This window comes from Nycticebus coucang, chromosome 9 (genome assembly GCF_027406575.1).
Source record: "Nycticebus coucang isolate mNycCou1 chromosome 9, mNycCou1.pri, whole genome shotgun sequence".
NCBI lineage: Eukaryota > Metazoa > Chordata > Mammalia > Primates > Lorisidae > Nycticebus > Nycticebus coucang.
The window spans coordinates 18306755-18328317 of record NC_069788.1 but is presented as its reverse complement, the minus strand read 5'-3'; the positions used below and the strand labels follow the sequence as shown (position 1 = coordinate 18328317).

Below are 21563 nucleotides of genomic sequence, written 5' to 3'. Positions count from 1 at the left end.
AATTAGGACTGTGATTGAGAACCCCAGCTAAGAGCAAACATTAACCGTCCAATGTGTACAAGAAAATCTCAAAGATACACTTTGAGCCTAGACACTTTCTGACTGCAACTTCATGATGAACTCTAAAGAAAAATCTTCTAGCTGAGACAAGTCAACTCACAGAACCATAAGAAATAATAACAAAACAATTGTTTTAAGCCACTAAGTTTTGGGGCGATTAAGCATAGAAAATTGGATTAAGCAATACATCCATACATGCATGGGTAGGTAAAAAGAAAAATGAAACTAAGTTTGATAGATTTATAGTCTAATTTCCCTGCAAAATAAATATTATCTAGTCATATTTCTTCTCTCATTGTCTTCCTTATTTCTTCCTCCCTTTTTTCTTCATTATCATTATCATTCCTATCATCATCATTACCATTATTATTTTCATCCCAACTACAATATTTGTTGGGTGACTTCAAGGGAAAAAACTCATGTACTTAAAATGAATGATTTTGTTTTTCCTCATGGAATCCAATCAAATAATATTCATCTAAGACAAAACTAAATATGAAAGAGATCCATAGCTTGCCCAAAGTCATACATGGGGATGGTGGAAATGATAAAATGCATGATCTTTCAAATCCTTTATTTGTAAAATTGTTTCCTCAGACATAATAAAAAATGTAGGAATAAGTAAAATAAAGTTAAAGAAGGCCCAGGCCCAACACAGTGTCTCACGCCTGTAATCCCAACACTCTGTGAGGCTGAGACAGGTGGATTGCCTGAGCTAAGGAGTTCAAGAACAAACTGAACTAGAGCAAGACCTTATCTAAAAATAGCTGGACATTGTGGCAGGTGCCTATAGTCCCAGCTACTCAGTAGGCTGAGGCAAGAGGATCGATTGAGCCCAGGAGTTTGAGATGGCTGTGCGCTATGAGACCACAGTACTCTACTGACAATGTGAGACTCGGTCTCAAAACAAACAAACAGTTAAAGTGTTATATGAATTAATAGATTAACAGATATCCATTAAAGAGCACTTCTTAAATTAAGATATTCATAACTAGTAAAGTTAGAGAGTTTAACTTTTCCTTATTCTCAGATTTAAAAAAAAGCCAAATATCCTTTTAATAATTCTTGATATACTATTATATTAGCTTTCTATTTATATGAGTTTTTTTATTTTTTGCGAATTATTACAAACATAGTATCCGAAAGCAAGAACAACTCATTTCGGTTCTAGATATCTTCAGTTCTAGAGGTCATGAGTTTGAAGGGTTTCAGTGGGCTAAAATCAAAGCACCAGCTTTGTCCCTTCCAAAGGCTCTTAGGGAGAATTTTCCCCTGACTTTCCCATCTTGCAGAGGCTTCCTTCATTGCTTGTTTTATAGTCCCTTCTTTTATCTTCACAGCCAGCATCACAGCATCATCAAATCTCTCCCTGACTCTGATTCTGATTCTTCTGCCTCTCCCTTCCATTTTGAAGGGCCCCAGTAATTACATTGGGCCTATCTAGATATATCATTCAGAATGGTGTCAGCAGTTAGTAGCCTCGATTCTATCCACAACCTTTATATATATATTAAGGCAGGGAGGATTGTAATTTCCTTGATTGTAAAAAGCATGCCTTTGTCCTTTTGGCTCTTGTGCCTCCCAGTATTAGGGCCTCGCATGTTATAGGTTAATAACAAATCTTTGGGTGGTGTGGAAGAAATTTCAAAAGGATTAAAAATGATTTCATACTAGGAGTTATGTTCTGTATTAATTAAATTAAGCCTTGTCAGAAATGGTTTACTAAAGGCTTGGTCAATAGACTGGGCACTTTTCCAGGACAGGAAAATTGCATTTTTAAATTGTTAGGGATAAAAAATTGGTGGAGTTGGAAAAGCAAAATAAAAGTCCTTTAAAGAGTTAATAATAAATATGAACCTTGACAAAAACAAAGATATAATGATAAATTATTTTCCAGACTTATTTATTTAAAAGTTAAATTAAAAAGGTAAAGTGTAACAATGTCAAATAATTAAAAGCTAAGAAAAAAATAAATAAGTCATTAAGTGCTCAAAGTTATATTGTTTTTAGTGGAGAATATGGGTGGTATATTAAAAAATTAAATAGAACAATTTTTTAAAATCGTAGTTTCTACATACATAGAAAAAATAAGTAGACTTTTTGATTTTTCTGAATTCGAAAATTTGCTGTCTTAACAAGGATTTTAATTACTTATAGTTTTCAAATTTCTTAGTAATAATAAAATATATATTAAAACTAATCAAATATATATATAAAACCTTCATTTATATATTAAACCATCAATATATAAATATATATTAATCACTGATATGTTAGATTCTGCCTTACCTTTGGGACACTGATGGAGTCAGTGCCTTTTTGACATGGTATTGATGAACACTCATTGATGTCAGTTTCACATTGTTCACTGAGAAATCCTTTTAAACATTTGCAGTTGTAAACAGAGCTGCTATTTTGGCAAATTCCTCCTTTCCAACAAGACTCAGAAACATCAGGTTTTGCAGACTCCTCAAAGAATGGACCTTAAAATACAAGAAGGGGAAAAAAAGAAAGGAGGAGGAAAAAGAAAAGAAGGAAATAAAGGAGGGAACAAAGGGGAAGAAAGAAAGTATGAGAGAAAGAAAGTGAGTGGAAGGAAGAAAGGGAGGGAGGAAGGGAGGGAAAGAAAAGGGAAAAGGAAATAAGGAAGGAAGGAAGTGGGACAAAGGAGAAAAAAGTAAAGAAAAGAGAAAAGAAAAGAAAAAAATGAATGTAGATATGTGGAAAGTTCATCACAGAAAAAAATCTCTAGAGTTTATGGAATCTGTATCTTTATAAGTTTGCTGCAGTACAAGTTATATATTATAAAATTCAAGGCTTTATATCTACAATACTCTTGCAAATGTATAGAGTTATTCAAGCATCATTACAATACAGTTTTAGCACAGCTCTTCTACCTAAAAAAGAGTTCTTTTGTAGTCAATCTTTGTTCCTAACTTCACCCCCAGGTTATCATTAATAGAACTTTCTGTCTCTATAGATTTCCCTTTGGGGGGCATTTCATATGAATGGAATGGTACAGTATGTGGTCTTTTGTGAGTAGAAATATAAGGCAGGTGAACATTCCAGTGGACTCGCATGGGAATGGCCCTGACCCTCAGAGCCCCTCTGCTCAAAGCGCCTACAGTGGCGGGGGGGTGGGGGGTCAGAATGTTCACCTGCATAGACAGAAAACTAGTTTGGGAACATCTGAGTAAAAATCAGCAATTTAGCATAGCAGAGTTAGAAGGGGATTAAAAGTTAGCCTTGAGCTGAGACAGTCAGGCAGTCAAGCCTGAAGGCTGTAACTATAAGCAGCCCTCTCTCATCCCCAGAGGCAACTTTGTTATCTACTCAGTTTTGTCCCGGAAAATTGTTCTGTGATTTAGCCCTTCCACCCTAATGACCTTTTACATAATCAAAAACCTCTCATGCCTGAATGATTAAGTCTTGAGACTAGAAACTCTTTACTTCTTTGTTCTGTAAATACATGCCTTAAAATCTTAAAAACCTCCTGAGAGTTTGAATCAGGGCGGCACCTGTCTGCCTCACTAGTCTTTACAGGTCTCAGCAGACTTTTTCACAAAAACTCTGCACATTGATTCCTCAGCTCTATTTCTCCTTCCACTTCGGGACTGGGGTGGTTGGGAAAGTCCCCTCCAGGGAAATACTCAGCTCCTTCCTGCACCTCTGAGGACTGGAGGGGAAGGAATTGCCCCCAATCTCCCAAAGAGAGAGATCTGTCCACTATATCTCGGTAAGAGACAACGGATCCCATGAGATTACCTCTGGAAACCCCTGGGGAGAACTAGATATTAGCTATGACCCCTGAGATCTCTTCCCTCTTCCACTCTCCATATTTCCCACCTTGCCATTTCACTCACCCAAACAAAGTCCATTGTAAGACACAAACTGGGCCATCTCTCCTCCTCCTCTGACTCTCTCTGGCCCTCATAAGGCACAAGGCAGTCCACCTCAGCTTCCCCCTAAACAGGCATTCTTCCAGGTAAAGGTTCTAGTCAGGGGTTTATACTGACCTGCCCATAGCCAAGAGGACAGAGATTTTCATTTGTTTCCCTCATCATCTCTCTCCTGTCCTTTTTTGCCAGGGAAAGAGGGTCCTGAGAGGCTGTAGATGGGGAAACTCCCCAGAATGCCTTAAAGGGGGCCCTCTGGAGGAAAGGCAATAGGATAGCCCATCAGGGTGAGAGCTAGTAGCTTTGCTTTATATCCAGCTTTCCTGTTTTTTGTTTTTTTTTTTTTTTTTTCATAACTTACCAGCATGTTTCAGTGAAAGGGAATTGGACCCCTTGCTTATCTATGAGTGAATCCAAGTTAAAGCAAGAAAAAGAAGGTGTCTCTCTTCCATTTTACTGATCACCCTACTGTTATACTTTATGTTCTGCCCTTCTCTATGGGGAATGCACTAACAATATCCCCATAATATGCTGGTTGGAGCTAGAAGTTATTCCAGTCAATAAAACCAAGTTGCCTGTGATATCCAGGCCAAAAACCAAACCTCTCTGGCTGCTTTCAAAGCCTGGGTTAAAATCCCTGAGGTTAATAAACCAGCCTGTTCTTTTTCCACCATCCACCAGAGAGCCTCTGAGTCTCATTTAGATTTCACTGATCAGCTGCAAACGATCATAAATAGGCAGGTGGATAACCTGGATGCAGCTGAAATTTTAATCCTCCAATTGGCCTTTGAAAATGAAAATAATGAGTGCAAAAATGTCCTTGCCCCTCTAATGGGCTGAAGCCCCTTCATGGTTGGCAGCAATGATCAAGATTTGCCAAAACAACGTGGAGATGGAAAATCACAGAGCCCAAGTTACAAGTTGAGGTCTTAGCTGCTGCACTGAAGGTTCTGCACCGATGCTATAATTGCAGGCAAGAAGAACATTTTCTTTTTTATTTTCTTTTTTGCAGTTTTTGGCCACCCCCGGTATATGGGGCTGGCGCTCTACTCCTTGAGCCACAGGTGATGCCCAGCAAGAAGGACATTTTCAAAAGGCTCGTCCCTTTAAAAATAATAACAATTCTCCAAACCCAAATGTTTTGCCCAAAAATAAATGCACTTAGTGCCCTTAAGGATTTTATTGGGCAAGCCAATGCCACTCTAAATTTCATGCTCAAGGCAATCCTTTAACTGGGAAATGGGGTATGGGCTTCTCTGCCCCAGAAAACATCAGGAGCAGCCCCAGAGAACTTCCCACAAAGTAGCTACACTAAAGAAGGGAGGTTTAATAAATGCAAACCTACCCAATGAAGAAGAAATTATTTCAGGTGAAATATATTTACTCATGAAACAAAACCAAAAAATGGGGAGTTAAAGAAAAAGCGATTAAATCTAGAATTAATTGATCTTTATATTAAAAGTACGCCCAACCAAATATCTAATGATTTTCTTTCAGAGTTACAATTTCTAGATCCCGTTTGGCTAATTCAAGACATAAATTTAGAGCAGGTGGGAGAAATCAAAGCGTTAGCTACTCATCTTCACAGCCCCCTACTTCCTGACTCTGGAAGGGGCATAGTAAGTACAGAAATGCCTTGAGGCCCTAACCTTCAAGTAATCCTGCTATAATTGGTCCTAGTTATACCTCCCACTCATTTTCTCTATTTTGATGAAAGAAGAAAGAGAGGATAAGCTTGCCCCCTAGGAACCGTTATATAACACATTATTTACTCTTAATTTTTAAAATTGCTCCAAGGACAATCTTACCACCACTGAAAGACATTTCACCCCCCTTGACAAAACCCCAAACTCTGGTTTTATATAAAGAACCTCTGGAAAATCCTCAATGACTAGCACCTGCCAACCTTTGGCATGGGGGTGTGGTTACACTGCAGCTTATTTGCCAACAGGCCCTCACCAGACTCCAGCCTGTCTTGTAAAACCCTACCGTGAGATGGCCCCCCGTGAAAGAAGAGAATCCAGTTCCAGAGAGGAGCCCTTTGTCCACAGAAGCAATGATGGCTGCTTGCTTCAATCAACAAAACCCTAAACCCCCACTTTACCACCTACTAGTAATATTCATTTTATCTTGTGGGAGGACAGTTCCATTTAAGGCTCTTTTTACTTAGAGAACAAAAAGTGGGTAAATGTGGGCAGAGATTCCAAAAGAACTGCCAGAACTGGCCCCTGGCTCTCAGGACCCCTCTGCTCAGCATCCCTGTGGTGGCAAGAGGGGTTGGAATGTTTGCATGTATAGAGGGAAAATTAGTTTGAAGATATATGAATAAAATTCAGCCAAGACAGAATTTCAGAGAATTAGAAGTGGATTACAAATGACCCTGAGCCAAGTCCATTTAGCTTTTAGGCCATAACTGTAAGGCCCTTTCTGTCACCTAAGGCAACTTTGGTTGTTACCTACTTAGTTCTGCCCTTGAGTATTGTTCTAAGATTTAATGCCTCCACCCTGATGACCTTTTGCACAATCAAAAGACCACCTACATGATTGAGTAGTGAGGCTATTCACTCTTCTTCATTGTGTAAACACACACCCTAATATCTTAAATAAAAGCCTCCTGAGAATTCAATTCAGGGCAGCACTTAACCTGCCTCACTATAGGCTGATACAATGTGTTTCTCTCCTGGTTCAGCAGACCTTTTCCACAAAAACTCTGCATGTTTATTTCTCAATGCCTTTTCTCCCTCCACCCCCTGGACCCTGAGTGGTTGGGAAAGTCCCCTCTTGGGGGGTTCTCAGTCTGCTTCCTGCACCAGGACAGTCTTTTGTTATTAGCTTCATTTGCTTCACCATTTTTGGAGGATTTTTCATGTTGCATCATGTGCCAATACTTGGTAGTTTATATTGCTAAAGAGCAATTCACAACACATATATATCACTTCTCTATTCATCAGTTGGTGGATATTGGTTTCCATTTTTTGGCTGCTGCAAATAATGAATTTATACATAAGTATTTGAATGCGTAAGTATTTTCATATTTCTTAGACAGATTCCTAGGAGTGAACTTGCTGAGTTTTAGGGTAAATTTGTGTTTAATGTTTTAAGAAACTGCTTCAAATTCTGTGTACTACTTTTTATTCCCACCAGAAATATATGAGATTTTGTTACAACACATTCTTGCCAACGTTTGATATGGTCTGTTTTCAATATTATACCCATTCTAGTAAATGTCAAATGGTTTCAATTTTCATTCCCCAATGACTAATTGTTTTGAGCATTTTCTCATATGTATTTTAATCATTTCATTAATTCTTCTCAAATGAACTGTCTAGTCAAATTTTTTAACTATTTATAAGTTGTGTTATCCATTTTCTTAAGATTGAGCACATTCTTTGAGTGAGTTATTTTTATATTTTGGATACATGATTCCTTAGGATTTTCTACATATAAGATCATGGTATTTGTGATTAAACACAGTTAAACTTCTTCCTTTTAATCTGTATGTCTGTATATATTTGTGTGGGTGTCTTTGTGTGTGTTTGTACCCATCAAATAATCTGGAACCTACAGTACAATGCTGAATGTAAATGCCAAAAGTGGATATGTTTGCTTTGTTCCTTTTATTAGGGGAAAAGGTATCAATCTTTTTCTGACATCAATAGTATTATGTTCATTGTATATTTGTCATAGATGCATTTTATCAGGTTAAGAATTTTATGGGAAGGGAACTGCTGAGATGGTTATGTGGATTTTGTCTTTTATTATATTAGTATGCTTGATTTTTTTTTTTTTTTTGAGACCTCAAGCTGTCACCCTGGGTAGAGTGCCATGGAGTCACAGCTCACAGCAACCTCTCACTCCTGGGCTTAAGCGATTCTCTTGCCTCTGCCTACCAAGTAGCTGGGACTACAGACACCCGTCACGATGCCCAGCTATTTTTTTTTTTTTTTGGTTGTCATTGTCATTGTTGTTTGATGGGCCTGGCCTGGATTCAAACCTGCCAGCTCTGGGGTATGTGGCTGGCACCTTAGCTGCTTGAGCTACAGGCGCCAAGCCAGTATGCTTGATTTTCAGATGTTAAACTAATATTGCATTCCTGGGAAAAATCCTACTTTTTAGAGTATAAAAATATGTTTTAGGTTAGTGGATTATATTTGCACATATTTTGTTGAGGATTTTCTAACTATATTTATAAGTTATCTTTGAACTATTTTTTTTACTGTGTGACTTCTCTGCCTTAGATTTTGGTATAAGGGTAATATCAGCCTCATAAAATAGTTCACACATGTTCCCTGCTCTTCTGTTTTGTTTTTGAAAAGTAAAGTCTGTGAGGATTGGTGCTAATCTATTAAATATTTGGTAGGTATATATAGATTTTCTATTTTTTCTTGAAGCACTATTTTTATAGTAATTTGTATCTATCTAGGAATTTATCTGTTTTCATTTAAGTGGTCACATTTGTTAGCATAATGTTCACAGTACTGTATTTCCTAATAATCTTTTAAGTTTTGAATGTTCATTATTGAATCCTCACTTTTAATGCTGATTTTGTTCATTTGTGACTTACTTTGTTTTTAGTTTGGTATTCCAACTAAAGATTTGTCCATTATGTTTTTCTCAAAAATCAATGCTTTGTTTCATTGATTTTCTCTGAGAAGTTTTAATGATTTCTGTACAAATCTTGCCATTCTCTTTCTTTTGCATGTTTTGAATTTAGTTTGCTCTTCTTTTTTCATTTATTTAAGTTAGAAGCTTAAAAAAAATTTGAGACCCTTTTCTTCTATAATGTAGAAGTTTAGAACTATAAACTTTCCTGGAAGCACTGTTTTAACTACATTTCATAAATTTTAATATGATTCTTTTGTAATTTTAATCTTTGGCTTTCAGGTTATTTTAGAAATTTCTTGTTTTGATTTTCGAATATTTGGAAATTTCTCAACATTGTTTCTAGTTTAATTTTATGATGTCTGGAGAACAGATATCATCAGATTTTTTATTCCTTCGGATTTATCAAGACATTTTCTTGCCATACACATTTGCTGGTATACTGTCTATTAACAACAGAGTTGTACTGTGCAGTATAAGTACTGTAGAATGTGAGAGTGGTTGTCTTCTTCAACTTTATGCCTTGGGAAAGTCACTTGCCTCCCCAACTTCCTGCACTGATAAGTTTATGTTGATATATCTAAGAAAGTCGTAATCTTACGGCCCAAGATTGGGAGCTCCACAGCAGTTTCTGTAACATGTGGATCAGCAGGTGATTTAATTCACAGTTGAAAAGAATTTGTCAGGTTCTGTCTAACATGTTATCATTAGGTACACCATCATGACAAAAAGAAGTAATAACTCCAGTAGTGTGCTGACAAGCCTTGCCATATCTGTGAACTCTTAAGTTTTAAAAGCAAATTTTACTCTTGTACTACTGTTGATTTGAATAGAGCTTTGGACAATTGATAAGTGTTGGAGAGAAATGAAATGAGAAATATCTGATTTTCAGCTAAAAATGACATATTTAGCCTCCAGAAATTAAAGAAAAGTATTTATACTTCAATTTTATAAACCATGCCATCCAATTCACTAGGTAACCCAACATATTGACTGGAAAAAATATCTATATCAGACTTATTCATTATGATGTTAATAGGAGTATCAAGAAACATCTAGCTATAAGAATTACATCATTAAATAACAGCATGGTAGTCATAAAACATCACTCATAAGGCATGAGGCTAATTTACTTGAATTTTGGATTATATTATAAACTTAGTATGTTTTAGGCTTAAAGGCTTGAATAGCCTTTAAGTTCTAAAACAAAAAATACAAAGGTAAAATAAAATGTTGAGTGACTATAACATTATCATTAGTCGATTAAAATAACTCAATCTTTTATTTGTGGATATCAGTATATAAATATTTATTGTGATCATACAAGAAGAGTGATATTGCTATATATAAGGGCTGTCAGAAAAGTATCCAACCATTGTTAGTACTACTTTTCATATTACTTGTCTGGGTACTTTCCGGACAGCTCTTACATACACATTGTGTTTACCTATTCAACAATCAAACATAGATAATAAGATTTAATGATATTTTAGACATAAATTACCTAATATTACCTAAAATCATAGTAATAAATTGTTTGAATAACATTACCTTAGATTTATATAATGCATGGCATTTCCATAGGTCTGACAGGTAAGTTTACAAACTTGTCTTAGAAAGGGACGTACCTCATTGCTGAATACCACCATGGTCACCTTCAAAGTACTTCCCTTGGGAAATTAGGCACCAATGCCAACACTTAGTCCATCTTCCAAAGCAATTTTGGAACTCTTTTCCTGAAATGGCCACTAGGGTTGTTGTCACATTACACTTAATGTCTTGAATGTCATAAAAACGTCCCCTTTTCAGTATTTCTTTTATCTTTGAGTAAAGAAAATAGTCATCAGGGACCAGATTACGTAAGTAGGGTGGATGTTCTAAAATAATTGTTTACCGCCTAAAAAATCCTTCACTGACAGTGCTGTGAGGTGGTACATTTTCTTGATGCAAGAGCCCCACCTTTCTCATGACAAGATATTCAGTTAAGATTTCCCTGTTTTTCTGTTGATGTTCCATTGGTCTGTTAAGCCTTTCACAGTCAGCTGACAACTCTGGCATACAATTCCATGATGCTTTCGTTATTTCTGTTCGTTACTGGCCACCTGGACCTCTTTTCATCAGTGACGCTTTCTCTCCCCTCAGAATATCATTGAATCCATTTGTACACTGCCATTTTCTTCATGGTATTATCTCCATAAATGTAGGCTAAAGTGTCCATGATTTCATTTCCACACTTTAAAGTTTAACAAGAAATTTGATGGTTTTTTTTTTTTATTGTTAAATCATAGCTGTGTACATTAGTGCAATCGCCTGTACCCATTCTAAGATGCACCGTAGGTGTGGCCCCACCAATTACCCTCCCTCCAACAAAACCTCCCCCGTCCCTTCCCCTTCCTTGGCCCTTTCCCCATAGCCTTGTGCTATAGTTGGGTTATAGTCCTCATGTGAAAGCTATAATTTAGCTTCATAGTAGGGCTGAGTACATTGGATACTTTCTCTTCCATTCCTGAGATACTTTGCTAAGAAGAATATGTTCCAGCTCCATCCATGTAAACATGAAAGAGGTAAAGTCTCCATCTTTCTTTAAGGCTGCATAGTATTCCATGGTATACATGTACCAAAATTTGCTAGTCCATTCGTGGGTTGATGGGCACTTGGGCTTCTTCCATGACTTAGCAGTTATGAATTGGGCTGCAATAAACATTCTGGTACAGATGTCTTTGTTGTATTGTGACTTTTGGTCTTCTGGGTATAAACCTAGTAAAGGAATTATAGGATCGAATGGCAGGTCTATTTTTAGGTCTCTAAGTATTCTCCAAACATCCTTCCAGAAGGAACATATTAGTGGGCATTCCCACCAGCAGTGTAGAAGTGTGCCTTTTCCTCCACATCCATGCCAACATTTCTAGTTTTGGGATTTTGTTATGTGGGCTGCTCTTACTGGGGTTAGGTGATATCTCAGAGTAGTTTTGATTTGCATTTCTCTGATGATTAAGGATGATGAGCTTTTTTTCATATGTTTGTAGATCTTGTGTCAGTCTTCTTTAGAGAAGTTTCTCTTCAAGTCCCTTGCCCACCCTGAGATGGGGTCACGTGTTCTTTTCTTGTTAATACGTTTGAGTTCTCTGTGGATTCTGGTTATTAGAACTTTATTGGAGGTATAACCTGCAAATATTTTCTCCCATTCTGAGGGCTGTCTTCTTGCTTTATTCACTATGTTCTTGGCTGTGCAGAAGCTTTTTAGTTTGATCAGGTCCCAGTAGTGTATTTTTGATACTGCTTCAATTGCCTGGGGAGTCCTCCTCATAAAATATTCACCGAGGCCGATTCCTTCAAGAGTTTTCCCTGCACTTTCTTAAAGTATTTTTATAGTTTCATATCTTAAGTTTAAATCTTTTATCCAGTGGGAGTTTATCTTAGTTAATGGTGAAAGGTGTGGGTCCAGTTTCAATCTTCTACAGGTTGCCAGCCAGTTTACTCAGCACCATTTGTTAAATAGGGAATCTTTTCCCCACTGAATGTTTTTTTTTTTTCTGTAGAGACAGAGTCTCACTGTACCGCCCTCGGGTAGAGTGCCGTGGCATCACATGGCTCACAGCAACCTCCAACTCCTGGGCTTAAGCGATTCTCTTGCCTCAGCCTCCGGAGTAGCTGGGACTACAGGCTCCCGCCACAACACCCGGCTATTTTTTGGTTGCAGTTTGGCCGGGGCTGAGGTTTGAACCCGCCACCCTTGGCATATGGGGCCGGCGCCCTACTCACTGAGCCACAGGTGCCGCCCCCCACTGAATGTTTCTAATTGGCTTGTCAAAGATCAAATAATGGTAAGTAGCTGGATCCATCTCTTGGTTCTCTATTCTGTTCTAGACAGAATAGAGAACCATCTACTTCTCTGCTTTTGTGGCAGTACCATGCTCTTTTGATCACTATGGATTTATAGTACAGTCTCAGGTCTGGTAGTGTGATTCCTCCTGCTTTGTTTTTATTGCTCAGTAATGTTTTGGCTATTCGAGGTTTTTTCTGATTCCATATAAAATGAAGTATTATTTTTTCAAGATCTTTAAAGTATGACAATGGAGCTGTAATAGGAATTGCATTAAAATTGTATATTTCTTTGGGCAGTATGGACATTTTAACAATGTTGATTCTTCCCAGCCATGAGCATGGTATGTTTTTCCATCTGTTAACATCTTCGGCTATTCTTTTCTTAGAGTTTCATAGTTCTTTGAAGAGATCTTTCACGTCCTTTGTTAGGTATACTCCCAAATATTTCATCTTCTTTGGCACTACTGTGAAAGGAATAGAGTCCTTGACTGTTTTTTGGGCTTGGTTATTGTTGGTATATATAAAGGCTACAGATTTATAGGTGTTGATTTTGTAGCCTGAGACATTGCTATATTCCTTGATCACTTCTAAAAGTTTTGTAGTAGAATCCCTAGTGTTTTCAAGATATACCATCATATCATCTGCAAAGAGTGAAAGTTTGATCTCTTCTGACCCTATGTGGATACCCTTGATCACCTTTTCTTCCCTAATTGCAATGGCTAAAACTTCCATTACAATGTTAAAGAGCAATGGAGACAATGGGCAACCTTGCCTGGTTCCTGATCTAAGTGGAAATGATTTCAATTTAACTCCATTCAATACAATATTGGTTGTGGGTTTGCTGTAGATGGCCTCTATTAGTTTAAGAAATGTCCCTTCTATACCAATTTTCTTTAGTGCTATGATCATGAAGGGATGCTGGATATTATCAAAAGCTTTTTCTGCATCAATTGTAATAATCATATGGTATTTATTTTTCAGTTTGTTTATGTGTTGAATTACATTTATAAATTTACATATATTGAACCAGCCTTGAGACCCTGGGATAAATCCCATTTGGTCATGGTGTATAATTTTTTTGATGTGTTGTTGGATTCTGTTTGTTAGGATCTTATTGAGTATTTTAGCATCAATATTCATTAGTGATATTGGTCTAATTTTCTTTTCTTGTTGGGTCTTTCCCTGGTTTGGGGATCAAGGTGATGTTTGCTTCATAGAATGTGCTGGGTAATATTCCTTCTTTTTCTATATTTTGGAAGAGGTTTAGTAATATAGGTACTAATTCTTCTTTAAATGTTTGGTAGAATTCTGATGTAAAGCCATCTGGTCCTGGGCTTTTCTTTTTAGGGAGATTTTGTATAGTTGATGCTATTTCAGAACATGATATAGGCTTGTTCAACATTTCCACTTCGTTCTGGCTAAGTCTTGGTAGGTGGCGTTCTTCCAGGTATTGGTTGATTTCTTTCAGATTTTCATATTTGTGAGAGTAGAGTTTCTTGTAGTATTCGTTAAGGTTTTTTTGAATTTCTGAGGAGTGTGTTGTTATTTCATCATTACCATTTCTGATTAATGAAATTAGAGATTTTACTCTTTTTTTCCTGGTTAAGTTGGCCAAAGGTTTATCTATTTTATTGATGTTTTCATAAAACCAGCTTTTGGATTTATTGATCTGTTGTATAGTTCTTTTGTTTTCAATTTCATTTAATTCTGCTCTGATTTTGGTTATTTCTTTTCTTCTGCTGCATTTGGGGTTGAAGTGTTCTTCTTTCTCCAGTTGATTGAGATGTTCCATTAAGTTATTGACTTCCTCTCTTTCCGTTTTCTTGAGGAAGGCTTGCAGTGCTATAAATTTCCCTCTTAGGACTGCCTTTGCAGTATCCCAGAGGTTCTGTTAATTCGTGTCTTGATTGTTGTTTTGTTCCAAAAATATGGTGATTTCCTTCTTAATCTTGTCTATAACCCATGTATCCTTAAGCATAAGGTTGTTCAGCTTCCATGTTTTTGTATGGGTATGCAGGTTCCTGTTGTTATTTAGTTCAACTTTTATTCCATTATGGTCTGAGAAGGTGCAAGTAATAATTTCTATTTTTTTAAATTCACTGACGTTAGATTTGTGGCCTAGGATGTGGTTGATTTTGGAGTATGTTCGTGGGCTGATGAGAAGAATGTGTATTCAGTTTTTTTGGGGTGAAATGTTCTGTAGATGTCTGTTAAGTCCAGATGTTGAATGGTTGAGTTTAAATCTAAAATTTCTTAGCTTAGCTTCTTTTTGGAGGATCTATCCAGGACTGCTAAAGGGGTGTTAAAATCTCCAACTACTATGGAAGTGGAGGAAATTGAGTTGCTCATGTCTGTTAGAGTTTCTCTTATAAATTGAGGTGCCTTGTTGTTGGGTGAATAAATATTAATAATTGAGATCTCATCATATTGAGTATTACCTTTAACAAATATGAAGTGTCCATACTTATCCTTAATTATTTTGGTTGGTTTAAAGCCTATTGCATCTGCGAACAGAATTGCAACGCCTGCTTTTTTCTGCTTTCCATTTGCCTGGAATATAGATGACCATCCCTTCACCTTGAGTGTATATCTGTCTTTTAATGTAAGATGCGATTCTTTGATGCAGCAGATATCTGGCTTGAGTTTTTGTATCCAGTCAGCCAACCTTTGCCTCTTTAGAGGACAATTGAAACCATTCACATTAATTGAGAGTATTGATAAGCCTTTCGAGAGACCGGTGGACATTTTTAATCCTTTTGTGACTGTGGAAGTTGGAATTTGATCATAAATTTTTTGGGTGGGTTTACTTTTGTGGTAGAGAATTACGGTGGTCTTTATGGAGGATAGGTCTAAGAATGTCCTGGAGAGCTGGTTTAGTTGTGGCAAATTTCTTCAACATGTGAATGACGTTGATGTATTTAATTTCTCCGTCATAAATGAATCTCAGTTTAGCTGGGGACAGGATCCTGGGTTGAAATTTATTTTGTTTTAGGAGATTAAAAGTCAATGACCATCCTCCTCTAGCTTGAAAGGTTTCAGCAGAGAGATCTTCAGTTATTCTAATATTCTTCCCCTTGTAGGTAATGGTTTTCTTTCATCTGGCAGCTTTCAGAATTTTCTCCTTCATATTAACTTTAGTGAAATTGATTATGATGTGTCTGGGGGATATCTTATTTGGGTTGAGTCATGCTGGAGTTCTGAAACTGTCTGCTATCTGAATTTCAGAATCTCTTGGCATGTCTGGAAAGTTCTCCTTCATAATCTCATGGAGAAGAGATTCTGTGCCTTGTGAAGCCACTTCGTCACTTTCGGGGATCCCTATAAGACGAATATTGGTTTCTTCAAATTATCCGAGAGCTCTCTGAGAGAGTGGTCTGTTTTTGCTCTCCGTTTCTCTTCTTCTTTGAGGGTTTGGGAGCGTTTGAAAGCTTTGTCTTCAGTGTCAGAAATCCTTTCTTCTGTTTGCTCCATTCTGTTACTGAGGGATTCTACTGTGTTTCTCAGATCTTTGAGGGATGCAATTTCTTTTCTCATTGTGTCGAAATCTTTGGTCATTTGGTCTTTGAATCCGTTGAATTCTTGAGATAACTTTTGGAATTCTAATTCGATCTTATTTGCTATCCAGATCCTGAATTCAATTTCTGACATCTCAGCTATTTGTTTGTGTGTAATCATATGGTATTGTGGCCTTAATTTGAATTTATTTAATGATCAGTAACACTGAAAGAGGACAGGTTATTTGTGCATGGGGTCTTGTGCTGTTTCTGCCCCATTGATCCTTGGGGCAGTTGATCTACTCTGATTATTCATATTGCCAGAGTTTTTCTGTTGATTTCGCCTCATGATTGTTTTTCAGCATTGCCTCTGACTGTCCTCAGAGTTGGGGAGGTGTCTCTCCAAGATTAGACCCCAGCAGGATCACTTTATTTTTGCTGGATCTTTGTAGGGAGTGACCCTGTGTAGTTCCTCTGGGGCTGCTCTAGTTAGGGAGTTCTGGAGAAACATCTATGAGTGGTATAGAGTTACAGATGGAATCCTGTCCACAGGTGAGAGATTAACATCAGATAAAAGGCACCAGTGTAATAGGAGAAAAAAAAGAAAATAAATGGGCAAAAATTCAAGTTAAACTGAATTTTGTTATGAATAGGCAGAGTCTGGTGATCTTCTAATTGTTTCTATTTTATTGAAATATAAAGCAAAGACATCAGTGGAGGGTGATGTAAGGAGTGGAAGTTTGAGTAGGGAAGAGATGTTAAGAAATGGTTGTCTAAGATGTTGAGAGAAAAAAGTACCTCTTAGAGAAACATACTCAGATTTATGGGAGTTTCTAGGAACTCTTCTAAATTAGGCAACATGCATTTAAAATGAGGCTAGGTGGCATGCTCATATAATTGCTTTACTGCAAACAAGTTAATAAGTATGATAAATTTAACGGGTTTGGGATTTTGGAGGGCATCAAAGACAGGTAGAGAAATATAAGAAATTAAGTGGTAGAGATTGTGAGGCGTGCACCAGGACTTCACCCATTCCAGAGACAGACAGATTGAGAGAGAGAAAAGTATGGCCTTCAGGCTTCTGACGACCTGGTCCTGGGAACCAGTGACTTTTGAAGATGTTACACTGGGTTTTACTGGGGAAGAGTAGGGACTGCTGGACCTGGAACAAAAATATCTATATAGGGAAGTGATGCTAGAGAACTACAGCAACCTGGTATCAGTGGAATATCAGCTTTCCAAGCCAGATGTGGTATCTCAGTTAGAGGAAGCAGAAGAATTCTGGCCGTTGGAGAGAGGAATTCCTCAAGATACCTTTCCAGAATATCTTGGGCCTCAAATCAAAATTCAGCTGGGTTGTCTTCCTGCTGTGAATCCCCTGATGAACATTGAGGTTGTTGAGGTCCTCACACTGAACCAGGAGGTAGCTGGTGCCTGGAATGCCCAGATTTGCGCTGTCTATGCTGAAGATGGGGTCCTGAGTCCTGACATTCTCAAGGAGCCAGTATAACAGCTGGGCAAGTATCCAGCTGATCCTGAGGCTGCTCGTCAGAAATTTCGGCAATTTCATTATGAGAATGTGGTAGATCCCCGAGAAGCCCTCACCTACCTTCATGAACTGTGTCACCAGCGGCTGGAGCCTGATGTTCACTCCAAGGAGCAGATGCTGGAGTGCTGGTGCTAGAGCAGTTCCTGGGTACACTACCTGGGAACCTCCAGACGTGGGTGGAATCACAGCACCCAAAGGACTGCAAAGAGGTAGCAGCCTTGGTGGAGGATGCGACTTGGATATCTGAGGAGGAAGCACCACCTGCCCAGCCTTCACGGGACCCCACCTGCTGTCTCAAAGTCCCTGCCCAGCAGGAAAAGAAGCAGCAGAAGGCTACAGCCATCCAGCCAGAGATGGGCCTGCCTGAGGAACCAGTGACTTTCCAGGATGTTGCTGTGGACTTTACCCGGGAGGAGTGGGGGCTGCTGGACCCAACACAAAGGACTGAGTACCATTATGTGATGCTGGAGACATTCGGGCACCTGGTCTCTGTGGGTAAGGCCAAACCCTCCCTTTCCCTGTCCTAGGGCTGATCTGCCTTAGGGACTCCGAGTTGGGGTTTCCCCTTCTCTGGGCTGAGAACTAGGACTGGTTATTATTCCTTGGGGATCATTCCGGTCACTCAGCATCAGAGAGTTCATTCTGGAGAGAGACCATTTGAATGTCAAGAGTGTGGGAGGACCTTCAATGATCGCTCAGCCATCTCCCAGCACCTGAGAACTCACACTGGAGCTAAGCCCTACCCATGTCAGGACTGTGGAAAAGCCTTCCGCCAGAGCTCCCACCTCATTCGGCATCAGAGGACTCACACTGGGGAGTGCCCATATGTGTGCCACAAATGTGGAAAGGCATTCACCCAGAGCTCACACCTTATTGGGCACCAGAAAACCCACAATAGGACAAAGTGGAAGAAGAAACAGCCTATGTCATAGCTCACAAGCCAGTTGAAGAGACAGTGCCTTTTCAACTTGATTCTGCAATAGAACATGCATTTGGATGGTTGGGAATTGGGACTGAATGTGAAAGAAGCAGAGGGAGGACATTCCCCAAACCAAAGAACCACTGGGGACACCACCATTCTTTTAATTAGAGTAAAGAAAATGAGGAGTTGTCAATGTATTTGGGAAAAAGATTTAATTTTTCAATAAAAAAAAAAGAAATTAAGTGGTAGTAACGACAGATGATATAATTTAATTAGATAGGAAGGAAAAGATATCATAAGGAGTCAGGAAATAAAGAAAATATAGTAAAGACTAAATGAATTTTGTGTCATCAGAAAATTAAAAACCAATAGAATTTGAAGTCCTAGAAGGAATGAATAGAAAAATGAGAAAATTTTGTATCCTTAAGGTAGAATTTGTAAAAATTTATCTAGATACAATCCCCTCCCCCCAAAAAAAAACTGGTACTGGGAGTTCTTTATCAATACATACATTTTTTATAGTGAGAGAATATGTGGCATAAATAAACTTTATAAAAGGTGTTCATAATCATCTAACAATTTTCTAGTTATTATTTTTATTTCAAAAGATAAATAAAAGCCCTCCTCACACACACACAACCATACACACATAAGCCAAATAATTTAAATGAATATATTTGAGCTGAAATCCTATCAAAATTACCTAAGAATTTTTTTGTTTTAATAGAAATCATAATGGGGCTTCTATAGTACAAACTAGCTTTGTTATCCGAACAAGGTAAATATATCTGTGAAAAATCACAATGGGTGAAAGATATTTTAGATTGCTAGGTTTTATTTTGATTTCAGTAAATTCTTTTGGTCAATCCTTTAATGAAATGTCAAAAATTTCCAAAGCAATTCTTTCGTAAAATAATGCATTGCCTCTAGTTGAACATTTTATTCACGTAAGCTCTTTTTAGTCTACTTTCCTGTAAGAATGAAGCTATTATACTCAAAGGATAGGCAACACAAAGACATCCCAAAGTAGGGAGATAATTTGCCTTTCATTCCTTTGGGGAGAGAAAGAAATGGTTGCCAGGAGCTCTGCTCAAGAACTAGAAAAGAGAAATAAGTGGCAAATAAAAGAAAATTGAAGAAAGCTGGCTAACGTGTTTACTCGTGTTTGATTACATTTTCAAGAGCTTTCCAAGACAAAGAATTGCTCCAATATTACAAAGAATATTTGCTGCAAATACTCAGTTAATGTCCATCTGTGATAAAAGTAATTATGTAAAAAGTTGATATTTAAGCATATCAGAGAAGCAAAAATACTATTTTAAGTTATTCGTCATGTATATATACCTTAACAAATACCACTTAAGTACTGTTACTCTCATGTTATTAGTTTGGTTTCAGCCCTGCATGTTATAAAATTTTAACAGTTAAAAATATCGATTCTGCTAAGTTCCTAATATGTGGTACTCACCAGTCAGTTCTTCCAATCAAATTACAACGAATGAGCTTCAGACTATTGCAAGGAGATAAATGTCTACTGTGTTCTTCTATAGCAGAGATCTACACTTTTTCTCCAGAGGAAAAACTAGTAATTATTTTGAGCTTTGTGAGCCAACAGAGTCTCTTGAACTACTCAACACTACTACGGTAGCATGAATGAGGTCATAGACTACGTGTAAATGCGTGAGAATTATTTTATTTTTCTTTTACTCATTAATAAAAACAGTGTTTGAAGCCCTTTATTTGTACTGACCTAGCAATTTATGAAGTATATATTGTCAGTATACTTGTTATATGTAAGGTAACTGAAGCACAAGAAGGATAGTTCTGGAAATATCATCCCAACATCATCCATTAGAAATGATGAGGAATGTCTGGAAGATAAATAAAATGTAAGACTGGATTTAGGGAAATATCTAAAACTATGGAAATCATGCCTAGGACCAAAGAAAGGCACATAGAAGTAAAGGGATGTAGCCCCTAAAATAAATTCATCCACATCCCCAAACTTGAATCAGGAAGGTGAAATAAAAAGGGTTCTTAGAGCACTAAGCTATTATAATATGGATAGGATGTGATGGAATTCAAAGAGCCATGAGGGGCATATTTAAGAAAAAAATATAAAAACATAGGCAACATGTCCCAGCATGCAATTTTACGTTAGGCAATATAAGGCTACCATAAGGCAACCCAAGTTTCCATTTATTAAACACAAGTATTCCTGGTACAGAAATTACATTTCTACTTATGGAACTGATTTTGAGCAACAAGAACAAATTGATATAAACAAAAAGTAATAGAAAGGAGATTTGTCATTGCTACTAAAAGCTACTACTCGAGGTCAAAATGAATGTACCTTCAATTAGTTAGGAGAGTAGAGCCTCTCTAAATCTAATTTCATTTTCATGGTCCATCAAAGCCTTAATCTTTGAACAGTGCCTTGCATAATCTCTAAGCTGAGAGCACCTCAACAAAGCTGGTTATTTCTCAGTGAGAAGAAAAAAGGAAATAAAATGACACGTATGAAAAGTCAGTATTTCAAAATGAAAGTTGAAAAATAGGGCAGTTATCCCTCTGGAGCACAAATACAGCTGGAAGGAGAAAAAGATAGAAATCTATAATTCATGAATTGATAAAACCAAACATGAGAGTTTTTTAAAAGGAAAAGGAAAGTCAGTCCTTTGGTAATTCTTATAAAAAAGGGAGAGTATATCTACCTGTCATTATGACACTAAAATGGCAATTTTATATTTTGAGAGTATTTAAAGACTAAAAATATCGGAAAATAATTTTGTGCTAGCAAAATTGAAATCTGAACATGTACAAAACTTAACACAAATAACTTCAGAGTGCTGAACACATCAATAGCATAAAATACAATTTATCAAAAAAATAAGGAATTATCTTCGAAAACAGAGTCTAATTTTTTTTTAACCTGTAAAATTTTGTTCATTGTATTCTATAACAGCCTCATTCAATAGAATATGTTTCACACGTAGTTTTAACTTATCTAGTAGCCACTTTAAAAAATACAGGAAAGAATATTAATTTTGAAAAGATGCTCATTTTACCTCTATAGATCCAAACTACAATTCTGGAGTTAATCATCAATATCAAACATTATCAATGTCATATTGTTTTCATACTAAGTTTTTGAAAACTAAAGTGGACGCGTTTGTGTGGGAAGTGGTTATCGACCACCTTAATAATGTGAACAC

The 21563-nt window shown here is 37.3% G+C and overlaps 1 protein-coding gene and 1 pseudogene across 1 annotated transcript in view; one reads left to right on the top strand and one right to left on the bottom strand.

The window, feature by feature from the left end:
• EYS (eyes shut homolog) overlaps nucleotides 1–21563 on the bottom strand; it is a 1685250-nt gene that overhangs the window by 1575957 nt on the left and 87730 nt on the right. The window contains 1 exon segment of the mRNA XM_053601630.1: nucleotides 2350–2543. Coding sequence (XP_053457605.1) covers nucleotides 2350–2543 — 194 coding nt within the window.
• Nucleotides 16944–18563, top strand: LOC128593556 (neurotrophin receptor-interacting factor homolog; annotated as a pseudogene).